General features: G+C 31.6%; 1 protein-coding gene and 1 long non-coding RNA gene across 2 annotated transcripts; both read right to left on the bottom strand.

Annotated features, from left to right (window-relative positions):
• Positions 1 to 2,832: 2,832 nt before the first annotated feature.
• On the bottom strand, positions 2,833 to 5,592 carry LOC105334858 (uncharacterized). The gene is made up of 4 exons (XR_010710315.1): positions 5,162 to 5,592; positions 5,011 to 5,069; positions 4,773 to 4,904; positions 2,833 to 3,546 (listed from the first exon to the last, which is right to left on the bottom strand). It is a non-coding gene; the product is annotated as an uncharacterized lncRNA (long non-coding RNA).
• Positions 5,593 to 12,751: 7,159 nt separating this feature from the next.
• On the bottom strand, positions 12,752 to 15,341 carry LOC105319287 (uncharacterized). The gene is made up of 4 exons (XM_066076593.1): positions 15,240 to 15,341; positions 15,097 to 15,155; positions 14,862 to 14,993; positions 12,752 to 14,066 (listed from the first exon to the last, which is right to left on the bottom strand). Exons 1-4 carry the CDS (start codon positions 15,323 to 15,325, stop codon positions 13,321 to 13,323), a joined length of 1,023 nt encoding a protein of 340 aa, XP_065932665.1. The 5' UTR covers positions 15,326 to 15,341; the 3' UTR covers positions 12,752 to 13,320.
• Between the last annotated feature and the right edge of the window lie 3,416 nt (positions 15,342 to 18,757).

The raw sequence follows: 18,757 nt of genomic DNA, 5'->3' as shown, positions 1-18,757 counted from the left end.
CCGCCCCTTCCTATTCACAAAATCATTTAGTTTTTCTGGCCTGATTTTACTGGATCTGTCATCTTGAACCTTTATTTTCAACCTAGTTCAAGTTTAGATTACTGTACTAATGACCAGACCTATTCGTTCATTTTTGAGAGAGATATGAATTTTGGGCATTCGAGTTTCGATTGGCGTGCTTGACATGTACTGTAGAAAAAAATTCTAACTCCCGAGCCCCTTACTCAATCCTAAGGAAATTTTGTGTAAATGTACCTCGGACCCCATTCTTATTGTCTGTAAAATATGCAGCGGATTGAAGAATTAAGAAGAAATTCCTGAGATCAAACGGCGAGTATAGCCTGTACGGGGACTTAAAATTTACACAGTACAAGGGATGTAAGCAGCCGCGTAATATTTCTGTTGCATGTATATTTCTTGTTTTCCGTTTAGTCTGTATCTACGATAGCGTGTGAACTACTTATGAATGTTAGAACTGTGGAAATTACTGTCATCAAATTTTTACCGAATAAATTTACGTGTTACTGATTTCGTTATTTCTACATTTATAAAGATTTTATCAATCCCGCTGAAATAAAACAGTCAAACATAATAGTAAACGACACGAAAAAACCTTCTCAACACTGAAATACATGGGTAAAATGCATCAGTCATTGTTTTAGGACTTCCCCTAATTCTTGTTAACCGAATCCGAGATCCACACCTCAAAATTCTATTTTCGATTTATTTAAGACGAAAATCAAGCTCGGGTCTTTTCACCCCCCCCCCCCCTCCAGACACAAACACGCATCAATATTTCAAATGACCTCGCACTGTTACCAAAGCTGAATAGTCAGACATCTTACACGTTGTTTTTCATCTCATACAAAAACTCAGCTCCTCTCCCGGGCGGAAACTCCCAAAATTCAAAGACAAATTCGGGAATTATTTCGCGTCAGCCATGTTTTGAGACACCTGCAAAGGCTGTGTGTTCTAATCTCGCCGAAGCCAAGATTTGTTCTTTCTCTCTATTTCTTTCTCTCCTTTTTATTTATTTTTTAACTTAAATATTCAACATAAAAGGGTGTTGGACTGTAGTACAAGTTGAAAAACACTCTTTAATTAAGATTTAGACAAAAACAGTCTTTTATTATTAGGGTCTTCCGTCTTCAGCGGACGGAAGACCTCCTCGTTGCTCGCAACGAGATCGTGTCTACTTATATATGACATTTGCTGAACAGCTTTAAAATTTCAAACAACAGATCAAATTTACACTATTGTATCGTCTAAACGGCATATTTATGAGAATATTACTTATTTTACATTATGTTATTGTTACATTATTACAGGATGTGGTTAGAAATAATATTATGCATTATTCGTATCATTACTTTTATCATCCCTAACAAACTAATGTGTTCTGTGAAATAGTGTCAAGCACTGTGTTGTACATTGTTTTTGTATTATTACTATCGGGTTCGGGCTATACAATATTAGAGAACCATATCAACTGTTTTGTTTGATTCGTGGTACAGAAGACTGTAAAAATGGTATATTGTGCATAACAGTGCATTGTTTTCACAAATTCTATCAGCGAATGACTTGGCAAAATCACTCGACATATAATAAAGAGTATTATTTTACACAAATTGTACTGTGGTTTCATCAATATTCGTTGAATACCAATTTTCGTGGATTTTGTTGTTAAGTTTATCCATGAAAATTAAAGTTCATTGAAGTGCAATTTCTACTAAAAGTTTGTATTGATAGGATCATTGGCCACGGTTTTAAGTATCCTTGAAACTTTGTTTTTCACTTTAACCTCGAAAATTGATACCCTTGAATATCAATGAAATCATAGTACAGTGTATCTAATTTCGATGCCAGCTGTATAATTTCAATTTGCTCTGTTCTTTCATCTCTTATTAATGTAGAGCATGTCATATATGATCAATAAATTGAACAGTAAAAATTCCCATATGAAATATGTTTCATGCAATTAAAGTAAATTTATTTATTTATAATACAGGGTCTCAAACTTTAGCATTCTTAATAGAAGGGGTTACCAGTAGAGGACAGGTATTGATTATGCAATACTCTTAGAATGTTTGTTCCGTTAGCTTTAATGATAAGATTGTCAATGGTAGTGAAAACTCTATTTCTTCTGAAACTTTTCGATTTGATTACAGATAAATGTATATCGCAAATTGCAATTAATTTACCGTCGACAATCACCCAAGGCATTAAATTCAACATGGTTTATCTACTCCTTTTAGATATAATTTTTAATGCTTAAAATAATAATATGTGAGATTGTGTTGAAGCATTTGAGCTTTCAATTTATTTTTAAAAGGAATTATATGTAAATATTTATATTTTCCAGTGTCTTCGCCTGTGATAACACTACGTATCGATTTTGTACTATATAACCCATAATACAAATGACGCCAAATTGAGGCGCCAGCGGGTTTGCTTATTTATATCTAAATATTTAATCGTACGATGGCTTAAAATTATATAAATATAAGTAATAAGGAATCATTCTTTGAATATTAAGAGGTGATAATTTCGGTCGGAGTGTGATCAAATGTATCATAAAGCCCTTCGGGCTTTATTGGATTTGATCACGCCGCGACCAAAATTATCACCTTATAATACTCAAAGAATGATTCCTTATTCCTTATTTAATGCCCCTGATAAGTGTGGACTTTGCTAAATGTTTGATATAATAAAAGTGAATCATTTTAAAAACAAACCAGTTTTAATATCCTTCTTTTTTACCACAGTTCATGACTTGAGCTTTTTTATTAATATAATAAACAAATTAGATATTGTAAACAAGAATTTGTGTTCTTCTAAATCATGTTTATTATAAAAGTGTCAAAAATGGTAATATTATCATTTTCTTTTTTAAATGGTTTTAATAAGAAAATATCTTAAAATGTTATTTTTGGTCGGTCATAGACACATGATCTTCGGAAATTTTCTTCTCCATTTCAATGTATCCACTTATCTTGGACGAAGTCTTACCCATTCTCTTTAAGAAAACTGTATGATGAACCTTATTTGTTCTCATTTGCACTTTGGATTTCTTATTGGTTACGCATTTCTCTTCATCTTCGTTATCATCTCTAGCATCATCCAAAATCTTATGCATTGATATGGTAGATATCAGTTTTCTCTCTTGCTTTGAGACACCTTGTCGCATCGGTAGTTCTGTATATTTTGTTGCGTCTTTCTTGGATTGGTCAATTAATTCATAAATTTCAGGTTCAGGGCATATATTATCAAGTTCATTTTCTTCCATTTTTTTCTCATCAATCTCATAATAGGTAGTTGTTTTACGTTGACTAGCCACCCTAGAGCCTCGTTTTGATGAAAACAATTGGTTCCGTATTTTAATTTTGCCTTTGATGTACAGTACAATAACCATAACAAGCATAAGTATGATAAGCGTGAAAACAATTGATATTACAGTTACCACTGTTGATGATGATTCACTCTTTTTGGCATTGTTGGTTTTGCCATTATGTTGATGATCATTCACATTTGAGTCTAAGATTCCTTCTGAATAAAAGCAATAATATATCAGTTCAAGGAATAAGTAATAAAATTCAAGTACGCTATTCTGAAATTGAAATAATTTTTTAAGGACTTTTCTATGGTGGCATATCTCTGCCCCTTGTGTGCAAGTTATTTTTCTATCAAATATGTCGACATGCAAGATAAATATGTTGACATGCAAGATAATTATGTCAACATGCAACATAACTATGTTGACATGCAAGAAATTGCAATCAGATATGAATTATACAAAATCGAAAAAAAATCTCAAATATCGCCTACCTGTGACATCCAAGATGCTAGATGCTACTTTTTTATGTCGACATGCAACTTATTTATGTTAACATGCAAGATAAACATGCTGACATGCAACTTATTTATATCAACATGCAACTTATTTATGTCGACATGCAACTTCTTTATGTCAACATGCAACTTACTTATGTCGACAAGCGAGATGAATATGTCGACATGCAACTTATTTATGTTTACACGCGAGATAAATATGTTAACATGCAACTTATAAGTTGAATGTCATCACAACCAAGTTGCATGTTGACATATTGCAGGTAGCGTATCTAGCATCTTGGATGTCACATGTTGGCAATATTTGAGATTTTTTATAACTCTTATTTGATTGCAGTTTTCTTGCATGTCAACATAGTTATGTTGCATGTTGACATAACTATCTTGCATGTCAACATATTTATCTTGCATGTCGACATAATTAATAGAAAAATAACTTGCACACAAGGGACAGAGATATGCCACCATACTTTTCCTATGAAATTTGTAATCTAAATGAATGAATATTAATGATTCAGCACTTCTCACTGATTAAACATTTCACTAAAGAAAAACCAAAGACCGCATAGGATCTTAACAGGATACTTAAATTAAGGAATGCAAAAGTGTTTATGATATATAAGCTGTCGAAATAAAGTAAATTATTTTGACATCTATGGTCTTTTTTCTGCAATTAGTACAGTTGGTTTGTCGGATTGTTTACAAGGCACCTTTTTTGAAATAAACTAATCAAACAAACAGGGTAGTCAACAGCCATCAGATTAAAAGATGTCTTTAGCCATACATTACTTTTATGTAAAGAAAAATCCAAATATTTAAGCTTCATTCAAACATTAAATTTTTTTCTACAAAAGTTAAAAGGTAAAGTTAACGTTCAACTTTTCGTTGAAAAAATAATTTTTGTATATTTAAATAATTCTTACGAGTTTTACATCCAGTGTTTGCATTACAGTATTCTTTAGGACACGTGCATTTTCCATCCAAACATCGTCGTCCATAAGTAGGATATGGACACATGTAAGAACAGTTCAATCCAAAATATCCTTTTGGACAAGCTATAAAATATCAAATGAAGAGAAAACGAAAGACATAAAGGCATCTGTTTAAACAAGCCTGCTCATACACAAAATGTATCCATATATGTTTCAAAAATATACCAACGGATGCAATTCTTTCCTTTCATGTAGAAATCAGCACAACATTGAGTTGAAATTCCCAATCTAAATAAAAAAAGATAAAATAAAGTAATAATAATTTATTACGTGGTTATTTATCCTGTCACAAAACGTTTTAATCTGATAAAATATCTTACTTTAAGCAATCTTCCTCAATGGAATGAGTCGCAAATACAATGCACAAAAATACTCGCCACATCATGAAAAATCAAAGTACATGTACATTCATTTCGAATAAATGGACGTTAAAATGGGAAAAATTAGAATAATTTGTGATTATATTAAAAATTTTATCGACCGATTGAACATACTGAGATATAAAACTTGTTACATTCATCAACTAACACTTATTACTTGATAAACGCTAATTCAAAAACATCTCTATACTACAAGTAGTGTCCATGACAATCAATGTGCCCAGAGAGATATATGGAGTCATTTTTGTCTATGTTTTCCTGTATGCTCATTGAGAGTTCAACTACTCTCGAAAGATCATGCGACTATACAAATTTTAAACAGCCTCCAGACAGTATGGTATTCCGTTGAGGCCACTAGCACCTTCGCACTTTGGCCTTTAGGGCGAAGATGCGAGAGTAAGTGTGCGTGGAGCTTATTGTTCAAGATTATTTTAGCTATAAAAATGGCATCTGTGGAAAAAGACGAACTTTTAAGAAAAACTAGTATTGCTATTAACTTACAATCTTAACACTTTGTCGTATAATGAAATCCAAATATTACTGAGTTTATTAAGAGTGAACGTAGTTTGGAAGTGCACACACATTATGGTGGATATTGCATTTTATATGGAGAAAATAATGAATAGGCTTAGCCAACACTGGAAAAAGATAAATCAGATAATCTAGTACAATATTAATTAATTTTCATAGCACAAAGGCCACCAGAGTGTTTAACGCACTTGCGTACCAAAAACATCCGAGAGCATTCAGCAAACATCGGGCGACAACTTCCATCAAATTACATGTAATCGACCGAGAGAGAGAAAAGGCGAAGTAGCGGTAGTAATATGGCTCCTTTGCCATAGCACTTCGCAATTTGTCGTCGCAACTGCACACGTTCACCTTTGCACCTTTGCACCCTCGCATCTTTGCCCTAAAGGCAAAAGTGCAAAGGTGCGAGTTGCCCCAACAGAACACCACAAGAAACTGTTCCCGCCTAAAACTGAATCACGACATTTCATTCTTAATCCAACATGAAAGCTGATCACCGCTCGTAAATAAGCACTGTCCACCAAATTTATCTTTCAGCACTGCTTTCCCTACAACCCCTATATAAGCCACAGACTTTTTAACAGTTTAAACCATTTCGCTGTAGGGGTCTAACTTGTATGGACGTACATCTTGCCTCGCTTTATTCGGTCGCTATGAAATTATCAAGTTTTACGCACTTTTCGCTAGCCAGGACAGTATTAACATCAAATAAACTGGTCAATGCATTATTTACAAACAGAATATGCGCAAAAAATAAGAATAAAATGCAGACAAATTCGAAGACAACGAAAGACAGACTAAACGTTGACCTCAAGTTTCTGGTGTGCAATCGGATGAAACAAAATCAAAGGTTTATATACCAGGGGCTTGTGTAACAATGCTTATTCACGAGCGGTACATGTGTTCAATTTTAAGATTAATGATGCATAACAATTTCTCCTCTACATACGATCATTAAGAAAAAACATTTTTTCCATGTGTCGCAACCTTTTCGTTCAGAAACTTGCAGCCTGCTTTCAAAACAATGACTAAAATATTTATTATGAATTGTTTTAATATCATTACAAAAGTAATTAAAACTTTAATCTACGTGCCTAATACAACATGTCGTCTTAGAAAGCAAGCAGCATAAAGTCATTGCCCTTCCTGATCAAAACACCCACTTGAGATGCCTTTTAACTTTACTTCTTTGATCTTTTACGCTTTTTTAATATGTTTCAAAACATATAACACGTATCTTGACGAACTATCAACTGAACTGTTGTGCGTGGTCACAATTTTGGTCAAAAATTAATTTTCCTATTTTAATGTACACAATGCTTCAGTATGGATTTTTTAATAGGCAAAATAATGAGTGCCATTGCTGAGTTATAAGAGAGTTACAGAGCCTAGTACAATTCTTTTCTATGTAAACCAAGATTTTGTTTACATTTTGAATGCTGAAGTGAAAATTCCACTTACAGACCTTAATTAAAAGTGTTAAACTTTAGAAACTGTTTAATTTTATGCTTAAAATAATAAAGAAGATAGACAAATCAGCTTGAGAAAGATGTTTTATTGGTATGTTAAACCTATGTAAACAAAAGCAGGACACGAGTCTTGTTTATATGACAAAGAATTGTGAGCCCTGTATCTTGCTTATAACTCTTTGACTGGCTCAAATTTCATTTGATCATTAGAAATGCATTCCTAAAGCATTGTATATAATAAAAGCAGAAAAATATAATTTGAACAAAATTGTGACCATGCCCTTTTAAGTTTATTATCTGAAGTTGGATCTTTCTTCGATGATTCTGCATTATTTTTGCACATACTCAAAAGCATCTCCCAATGTTATTTAAAATTATATCCTTTCAGTAAGTAAGAGTAAGATGTTTTATTAATGTTCAGTTGATAAGTGTGTATACAAGTCCTTCTCTTCTAAAGCAACACAACCTGTTTTGCAAGATTGGTCAAAGATTAATAAGAGGCACATTTGGCTGCTAAAAACAAAGAGCTTTTTAATTAATAAGGCATAAATAAAAAAAGATTGGGTTTTACAAATTCAAGATTTGTTTGATTATTAATTACTAGTACTATATTTGGAACCTACCTTTGTGCTTACCTGTAGTATATGTTTTTGAATTGGAAGAGATCTGGACGTCTCTTTAGGTTAATTTTGATAATATGACCCAAACACCGTTTCTCTTTAACCGCATGACTCTTCGATATACACATGTATTATAAAAAAACAAGATAGTTCTATGGGGCCTTAGTAAACTTTAAAAGTATTCAATTTAAATATTTTGTTTTTTCGAAGTCTTTAAGGGGTGTGTGCGGCCATCTTGTTCATTTATTATTAAAATGTAAACATTCTTTTGACTGGCTTGCTTCTATCAAAAACTGATCAAAACTGTTGTCAAAAGATTAGAAAAAAACCACAATAAATATGAGGTTTAAATGCTGTTTGTATGCATCTGGAACATACAAGAACAGAACAATGTCTTTTTAATCACTTAAATCAGCTGAAGAACTGCACAACTAGTCTAAGACTTATTTTGAAGATTTAAAATTATGAAAAAAGTATGAAACGTGTTCATCGGTGTTTTCTCTACAATCATTTTTTGAGAAAAAAGTTTATTCTTGCATAGTAATATTGTAACTTTGCCTCAAAATAGGGTACCCTTTTTTATTTGTCAGAATGGGGCCTATTTTTAGAACCAACTCCTGTGTCTGTTGAGGGACATTGATGTTTATTTTCATAGAAAAACTGATTGTCAATTCTAAACAATATGTGTTGAATGTGTGAGTCTTCTTTATACCAGTCCCTAGTTTTTTTTTCGATTCTAAAATTATAAATTAAAGTTCATTCTATTTAGAAGTGGGGTAGGGGTCCAAAATATTAATTATCCTAAACTTTTAATAATATGTATATATATTAAATGTTGAAATAAACAGTCTTAATAAATTAATTTTGTCTTACTACAAAGAATTGTAAGCCATGTGTCTTGCTTAATACTCTGACACTTAAATTTTGCTTCATCATTAAAAATGCACTAAAGCATTATATTCTTAACAATAAAAATAGAAAAATTAAATTTGACCAAAATTGCGACCATGTCCCTATAACACTTAATAACTTCCTAATGTTTTCTGTGTTTAACTTTTACAAAATTACCAGGATTGTCAAATTAATAAAGGACTACATTTAAACACTTAAAAAATACACTTATACTTGAAAACAATATTTAGTTAATTACGATATATACATGCTATATATGTTTGATATCCTATGAAACACTTCCTTCTTGAAGCGGTGTATTGCAAACTTCCAGGAAATAAAAACCAAATATGAGGAAAACAGACGCACCCATAACATTGATGAAGAATGAATTAGTACAACCTCATCTAAGTACTTACTGGTTTTTGATATGGCCTCATTGCCATTAAATTATTTTTCAACAACATTCAATAACTCTAGACAGAACATCTGTATAATTGTAGTTTTAACACATCGCACACTCACACGCATTAAACACTGTTAGTTTTAGTTTGTGACAGTATTTATATTTTTCGAAATCAGACTGTCTCAAGTAAAGCAACAAGTAAACAAAGCGAAATTTATATGCAATGTGTAAATCATTTAGCACGATATATTTCGAATATTGTTCTCTATGAAATAATATAAGGGTTAAAAGCCCACTAAGATAGAAAACTGTCCGATTTTGCCATCCAAAACTGTATTCGGCATATAATCAGTATATAAATCATATTTCTATGCTCTAGGTTAGAGTCAGTCTGATTAACTTCATACATTCCACTAGCTCCTTTATTTTGATGGTCGCGACCATCAAAATAAAGTAGCTAGTGGAATGTATGATTTTAATCAGACTGGGTTAGAATTTGCATGCATAATAATAATTGAAAATATTTGGATGCCACTGAGGCAAATATTCTGAGATTACCAACTTTTTCATAACACATGTGACAAAGATGTCAAATTATATACTGTATGTAACACAAGCAGCATTGCTTTAGAGATAGATTAATATTCCATGAAACCGGAGAGTCTGTATCTGTATGAAATTATGAATTTTGATCTTTTTTAATTAATGAAAAATGACAATCACAAGCCGCCAGCCATCTCAAAAGTTGATTTATATTAGAGGAAATCGTTAGCATCTATATCAATATAATATAGATGCTTTATGTTATGTAATTAGGATATTGCTATTCATTAAAAAAATCAATGTCAATGTTCACGGTAAACCTAAAACAAACCAAACCTACTTTTGGTGTTTTTATTGCTGCTTTTCTAAATTCTTCCTGATGCCTCGACCTTTTGCAAAGATTTTCTATAATCACAGACATCCGTTACATTTTAGGTAAATTACAGCTAATAGTACTAGTATACACTACTTGCTGTTTCTAAATGTTCTTCTATATAGATACAACTTTTATTTGTTTGGTTTACTTTTGATGAAATAAAATAATTTTCTTATGGCAATTTTGTTTTGTTGAAATTGAAAATACATTTTTACAAAGACAATGAAAACGATCGTATTTAAAGAAATTCGTATGAAATAATTATTTACTGGAAGTTTATATCACTTGCACCTTTGCAATTTTAAATATCAGACAAAGGTATAGCAGAAATGAGTTGATGCATTTGTCGTTCCAAAAACTTTCACATGTGTGTAAATACCGGGGTTTTTTTCTTAAAACGTTACAGTATTAAGATAATATATTTTTATTTTCCAGTGTCTTTACCTGTGATAACTCTTCGTATCGTTTTGTACTATGTAACCCATAACTTCAAATGACGCCAAATGGAGGTGCAAGCGGGTTTGCTTATTTATGATTTAATATTTAATCGTGCGATGGCTTAAAATTATATAAATATAAGTAATAAGCTCATTCTTTGAGTATTATGAGGTGATAATTTCGATCGGGGCGTGATCAAATCTATCATAAAGCCCTTCGAGCTTTATTGGATTTGATCACGCCCCGACCAAAATTTTCACCTCGTAAATACTCAGAGAATGATTCCCTATTCCTTGAATATGTACGTTTAAATTGTATCTTTCATAAAGTTTCCGAGGAAACGAAAGGATTCCTTGAGTACTGGTACTGTACCAGTTATCGGCTAAGACCAGTTATCGGCTAAACTGAGTGTTCGGGTTTATAGCACGCGACAATCCAAGATTTTTTGATTCAGTCGTCTTTTTCGAATAAAGAAAAGTAAGTTTGCTTGAAAACTTTCTTGAATATGTTTTTTACATGAGCTTAAACGATCATTGTTTACCGCTGATTTTACATCTTTGCACTTTCAGCAGTGGGGGAAGTGACGTAATAAGTTAAAAATAGAATATTACCTCTTTGTGATACGTTATTATATCCCTTTTTTGATTTGACATATAAAATAAATACATTTAACATGTATAAACAAAAGGAATTCACGAATTTCCGAGAAATTCGTAGCGCAATTGAACGCCTGATTGCACAATTATGTATTGAATAGTATACGATTTGGTCTATTACCGTATGATAATAAACGAATTATTTTATGAGATTTGTTTATAATGTATCATGACCCCGAATACTTTAGTCGGACCTAGCAAAGGGGCATAATTCAAACTACATTTAGCAGAGTATAATATCAACATGAACACGGATTTTTACTATGTTATTATCACGAAGCCGATAACTGGTACAGTAAATCGTAAAATCTCGGCAAATTCGGGGCGTGCTTAAAAGCACAAAACAAGATGTTTTGGGTTCTAAATAATGATATAAACTAACAGATTTATAAATAAGGAGTTCACTTTTTAAAGTATGTCAAGTTTTATCCAAAAATATCAAGAAATAAGGAATTACGAAAAGAAAACGAAGAATTGCAGCATAAATATAAAGCCATTGTTACTATTAGATGGTTTTGAAAGTTGTAGTGAAACAACTTTCACTTTTATTAAACCTTGTATTTCTCTAAATTGTCCGGTAAAAAAAAGAAAAAAATAGAATAAGAAAAAACACCATGTATTTGTAACTGTACATCGTATGGTATTAAATAATTAGGTAAAAATTGTAGTAATGATTGAAATTTTGTGTAAAACACAACGAAATACACCACCATTAGAGATTCCATGCGTTCACTTCTCTTCGCAGCCAATCAGATTTTTTATTTTGTCGACTATTTCTGCCCAAGGTTATAGAGGAGCAGAGTGGATCGTAAAACCTTAGCTAGCAAAGATGATGATGCCTGGATGAGTAATATACGCATCACTTGAATGAATGAGAAATTCATATTTGTTTTTACATTTATTTTCAAACAAATTTATTTCATATCGTATGGAAGTAATCTGTTTTAACACAGTCATACAATAATTGTTGAACCCTATCTATGAAATAATAACATTAAGCGAGAAACATTTATACAATTCTTGCAAAATTTATCATTTATTTTCAAGCAAATTTATTTCAGATCGTATGAAAGAAACCTGTTTTATCACAAAGTCATAAAATGATTGTTGAACCCTACAAAATTATAAGTTAAACATTAATCGAGAAAAATGTATATCGTACTTGCAAAAAAATATAACTGGTTTTTTTTAAATTCCTCTAATCTTTTCACAGCGGCATCGTTATTGATTATGTAATTATAAAACCGAATGTGTAATGTCGTCAAAAAATTGTTCACACAACAATGCAGACTGGACTTGATGTTTTGACATATACATGTACTAATACTTTAAAGTATGTTAAAATTCGATAAAAACGACGGATAATCAATAGTGAAAATAATCTTATGTTTTGAAGTATCTAAAAATAATTAATCTGAATATAAAAAAAAAAGATATAGATAATGATATGTTGACAATGAAGTTCCTAAAACAACGTTAAATTTCGAGATCTGGGTTTACTTATGAAATTTGATAAAAATAAAGGTCTCAACTGTATCTGAATTATAATACTCTGTACCAAAATATCCTAGATTCACATTTTGCTCAATTAATCTATATTTGTAGATACATCTGGGTTCAAACGATGTTTATTTAAAAGTATGAAGAAATTTCTAAGAGTTTTTCTGTGAAACGTCTCCTTATTAGATTTCAGTAAACGACTAAAAATATGATGTCTACAGGGATTTTTTATTACAACTGGCCCGTATGATAACTTTGGAAAATTATGCGAGGTATTACGAGTAACTTCCGAATGGAGAAAGAATGTAAACATTCCCCATTATAAATCTCCGTAAGAAATTAGTTTTTGTTCCTATGACTTTTTTTGACTGAAACAAATAATGTGTGATAAAATCATCTGGGATACTTTCCTTAATATTTATTTCAATTGCAGTTTTTCCACAGGTATGTGTATTTTTATCAAAAATCATTCAAATGTGCTGAATAGATATCTTGGTACAGACTTTGGCTTACTTCATGATAATTAACACGCAAATAAATTCAACAGACGTCTTCGTAAATATTTTGCCATTAAAATTCTTGTTATAACTTCAAAAACAACATACAACAATGGCTAGTATATGTATATCTTTTTGATAATGATTTGTACCGCGTCTTCAGTGACCTTTATTAAGATTCATTATCCATAGAATCGTCTGCAATTTGAGAGTTTGCTTCTGTATCGAGTTGTTCAGCGTTCATAGACACGTAGCTTTCGGGAGTGTTCTTACGCATATCGATGTATCCACTTATTTTTGTGGAGGTCTTTCCCATTCTCTTTGGTAACACAGCATGATGTACATGTTCTCTTCTCATTTGTACTTTGCTTTCACTACCATCAACATGCTTAGGATCATCTTTATCATCGCCAACATCATCGAGTATCTTTTGCATCGAAATTGTGGACAGCAGATTTCTCTCGTGATTTGATACTCCCGGCCTCGTTGGAAGCTCCGTATATTTCGTTGCATCTTTCTTGGACTGGTCAATCAATTCATACGGTTCAAGTTCATTGTCCATGTTGCATTTTACATCTTCCATTTTGTCTTCGTCAATATCACAATAAGTATCGACACGACGATGACTCGTTACCTTAGATCGTCGTTTTGTGTCAAGGGTTTGTATTCGTGCTTGTATTCTGCCTTTGACTTGGAATAGTATGACTGCAACGAGTGCTATTATTATAACAGCAGCAACGACTGAAGTTACAATAACGGGCAATGAAGGCAGTGACGTATTTTCCTTCGAGTCTTTTATTTTTTCGTCGCTTTGAGGGTTTTCTTCAATTATAGAAGGTGAATTTACATTACCTTCATATTCTTTTGATGTTTTTCTCTCAAAGATAGATTCATAATTGTTTTTACGGGTGGATTCCTCTGAAATATAAAATATTCACATATACTTTGAATGTCTTTGAACAAAGTGTTGCTATTTGTTATGTATGCACACGTACATATATTCTTCAAGTGATATGTGAAATAGATAACATTATGAATGGTATAAATTCGCTCAAACATGCATACAATAGTTTCCTTCAGTAAAAAAGATAATTATTAAGATATGCCGATCAACATATTTGAATCGGGTTCAGTGATAAATTAGAACTTTGCCTAATTCTCAGTGTGCCTTATAAGTCGCCAATTGGTTATAGAGATATCTTTACTTAAAAAAATATTTCTATTAAAAACCAACATGGTGACTACTACTATTCAAAATCAATGTGAAATCTGTGAAGCATTGAAATTGAATTGTACAATTCATAGTCCACCATATAAATGTAATGTACCTATTAAAGGTAAAGAATGCATCGAATTTATAAATCTTAAAAGTTTCTTATCCTTAACTACAACCATAAATGATGCGTCGCGAGCTATTGCGTTTAAAATTTATCTTCTTTACTATTAGGCATAAAAAAAAATTAATTTTGTTTTCAAGACATTATGGTGACCTTCCTGTCACAATTTTCTCAAATGTGTTAATATCAATAGTTTTATATATATATATATATATATATATATATATATATATATATATATATATATATATATATATATATATATATATATATATGCAACGTAAATACAAAATATCTAATTCATAGACTAAAACACTCGCAGCAAGAAATATAGTAAATTTCTCTGTTCGCACATGATTACATGTAACACTCTTACCACTTCGACATCCGCTTATAGGGTCACAATTTTCTTCTGGACATTGACATGTTCCTTCCAAACACCGCCGACCAAAACTTGGATAGGGACACGTATGAACGCAGTTTGGTCCGTAATATCCACTCAAACATGCTACAAATTAAATTGTTATACATATAGTATACAATCAGAAGTAATGCGTTTTATGCCAACATAAAAAAACGTAATTATACGTCATATTCAATAGTATACTCACGAGTACATTTCCCATCTTTGATATAGAAATCCGCACAACAATGATTTATATCGTCCGATCTAAAATAAAACAAATTAAGATCAATGGTCACTCATACAAATTGTATGTTTTTAACAAATGTTAAGATTTAACAAAAATCTTACGTTGAACAGTCTTCGTCTATAGAAAAACATGGACAAATCAGGAAAAATGTAAACCAAACGATTTGTCTCATCATTGGCCTAAGCATATGTTGACATAACGCGAATTCCAATCTGTAATATTGATTAAATTAATAACGTATTTGAAATAAGGAAAACATTAACGCTGAAGTGTTCCTATATTCAAATTATATTTTCAGACAATCAAATTCATGCTCATGTCCTTGAGATCAAACTTGTTTAATTTATACACTAGAATTAATCAAACACAATGTTGACTCAAAGCATTTCATTTCAAGTAATCGACATAGGCAATCTGTAATTACTAAGATGGTTTGTAATCAAACTGATAAAAAAACATTTAAAACCCCGCTTCCATAGCAAACATTAGACTAGGTATATAACTATATTGCAGAATGACCATAAGCTTTCTTTAATTTTTAATCTTTAATTTAAATAAACAAAAGAAAAACAACCAATCCGAATTCCAAATTTCAATACACTATACTCTGTCCCAAGATATCATCAATTCACAATTTGCTTAATGACTCAATAATTATAATTACCTCAGGGTTTAAACGACATCAAAAGGACGAAAAAAATGTTTCTAATTTTAGACGCATCCTCTAGGTTCTCAGATAAGAATAAGAAGTCTTCAGGTAAGGATCATTAACAAATTCACAAAAAAATTGATCTATAGGAAAGTTGGATTTTCCGGAAAAAAATCACTTTTGAAAATCAAAGTATTTTTAGTACTTTCTATCGTAACTATATACGTTTTCGAATTTGCATTTTGAACATATCAATATTGCTCTTGCAATTTTATTATCTATCTTCAAAGCTTAAATAGTTTTTTCTTAATAAAAATGTAATATATTTTCTGCATGGTTTTTTACCTATATATCCTTTAATACCGGCCTGCCACTCTAAAAATCTTAGATATTTTGATATTTTTTGTTAAAAGGAATACATTAAGATAGAATTTTTCTAGGAGCACCACGGTCCTGGGGTCGAATTTTGCAATAAAAAACGACAAAACTATCAGGAACTGATCATAATGGTCTATATATCACACCTGATGTTTTTGTGTCCTGGTTCAATTTCATCTGTGAGCATACTTTTTCTGTTATAAAATTAACAACATTTATGTACAGTGTTTTATTTTTCTTATGCAATATTGTGCATTTTGCATACCAAACTTCGACCTTTTTCGTTCAAGAGGTTCGTTCCTCTGTTTTTGGGTAGCCATTTTAGGTCACCTAATATAAGCATCATACATTAATTTTATTCATAAATTCATATTTTATAATGCCAATTAAACTATATTAAATAGAATAGTATAAGAAAAATTACATATTTACAGTGGTTAGTAGGAGTTGTTTTAGAGTACCATCACTTTAGCTTCGGATAAATCCATATTTCAACGCAAACAAAATTTCCAAATAGTTTGTGCATTAGAAAAACATAAGTACTGCACAGTAACTGCAATTTGTTCTTTGCAAAGAATGTGCGCATTTGCGACATTTTAAGCCAAAAATGGAAGAGGAAGGTTTAAAGATTAAAAAATAATTTGGTGTTGGTCACTTAAAGTTTTCCGTTCCCTTGTAAGACCGGCATCAGGTTCATGGACGTCCTCTTATACAAAGAATGCAGCTGTTAATACAGAAATGTGCAGTTAATGATGATAGTGTTTGAACGCTAGGTAAAAATTCCTTTACATCAACAAACATCACTTTCCCTGTTATTTCTGATGCAAAAAGTAAAAGGCGAATTTTTATTATTTGTCGCAAAGAGTCAAAGGGTTTGCGACCTTTGATATGCGTCATTCAAACTTTCGATAGCTGCTAATATGTCCTTCGTTGTAAATAAACGCTTTTAAAGAACATTTATCGTATTATAGTGTAAACTGAAAACAAAATTTAAAAAAAATCGTTTAAAACTCATACCGCTTGGACAACGACTGTGAAAGTCGTTTATTATATACAATTGTACCTTTGCATTACAAGCGACATGAAAGTGCCCGGATCATAAAGTTGAAAAATTGCTCGAGGTATTCCGAGTGACTTTCAAATGGAACAAGATATCTGTGAGCCAATGCTTACTAGTGATACCCCCGCTCTGATGAGAATATGCAAAATAAGCAAAGTCGACATTTAACAGAAAGCTGGCATCCGATTGGTACAAAAATATATCCCACAATATGGCATGCCTAAACAAATAGTGTGTTAAAATTTCAAGCATCTCCGATAAAAAGCTGCTGAAAAATTTTTGAGGAAAGTTTGTTTGAAAATTTTGGCTAAAATAAACAACGTTCTCATTTAACAGGAAGTTGACGTCAGATTAGTACAAAAATATATCCCACGATATGGTATGCCTAAACAAATAGTGTGCTAGAATTTCAAGCATATGCAATAAATAGCTGCTGAGAAATCTTTGAGGAAAATTTGTTTGAAAATTTTGGCTAAAATAAACAAAGTACTCATTTAACAGGAAGTTGACGTCCGATTGGTACAAAAATTCATCCCACGATATGACATGCCTTAACAAACACTGTGTAAAAATTTCAAGCATCTGCGATAAATAGCTGCTGAGAAATCTTTGACAAAAATTTGTTTGAAAAAAATAAACAAAATCTTTGACAAAAATTTGTTTGAAAAAAATAAACAAAGTCGTCATTAAACAGGAAGTTGACGTCTGATTGGTACAAAAAATACATCCCACAATATAGCACGCCTATACACATACTGTGTAAAAATTTCAAGCATCTGCGATAAACAGTTGCTGAGAATTCTTTGACAAAAATTTGTTTGAAAATTTTTGCTAAAAATAAACAAAGTCCTCTTTTAACAGGAAGTTGACGTCTGATTGGTACAAAAATATATCCTACGATATGGCATGCCTTCACAAACACAGTGTAACAATTTCAAGCATCTGCGATAAACAGTTGCTGCGATAAATGCGACAAAAATTATTGTTACGGACGGACAGACAGACAGACAGACACACAAGGGTAAAGCAGTATATCCCCTCTCCTTCGGAGCGGGGGTATAAAAACGGTGTCAATAATTTTTTTAAAATATGAATCTTCGTAAGAAATTAAAAAAAGCTTGAAGGGCTTTAAGTAGTTTTGATCACATCCCGACCGTATTGATCACCTAGTAAAATTAAAAAAGGATTTCTTTTCACATGATAACGTTATTTTGGAATATTTATGAAAACCCAGATTGCGACCCGACAGTTCTTCCTTTGCGTCAAAAATGACTTTAATGAACTACGATTTACAATTTGATTCGAGTGTTATCACAGATAGACACTAAAAATGTAAAATAGCAATACATTTTTTCCTATAAGTTTTTAATATCAATTCTTTTTTATTTTTTCCTGCTCGAATGATTTATTTAATAATCGTTTTTAGTTGATACAACATAAAATTTTGATGAGCTTAGAAATCATATCATAGAAGTGTGACAGTACATGTATGCTCATTAATTTGATTCCATTTACATGAACTACTCTTGTAT

This window comes from Magallana gigas, chromosome 2, assembly GCF_963853765.1.
Source record: "Magallana gigas chromosome 2, xbMagGiga1.1, whole genome shotgun sequence".
NCBI classification, from domain to species: domain Eukaryota; kingdom Metazoa; phylum Mollusca; class Bivalvia; order Ostreida; family Ostreidae; genus Magallana; species Magallana gigas.
The sequence above is the reverse complement of the archived record's forward strand: the minus strand, read 5'-3'. Positions and strand labels throughout refer to the sequence as shown.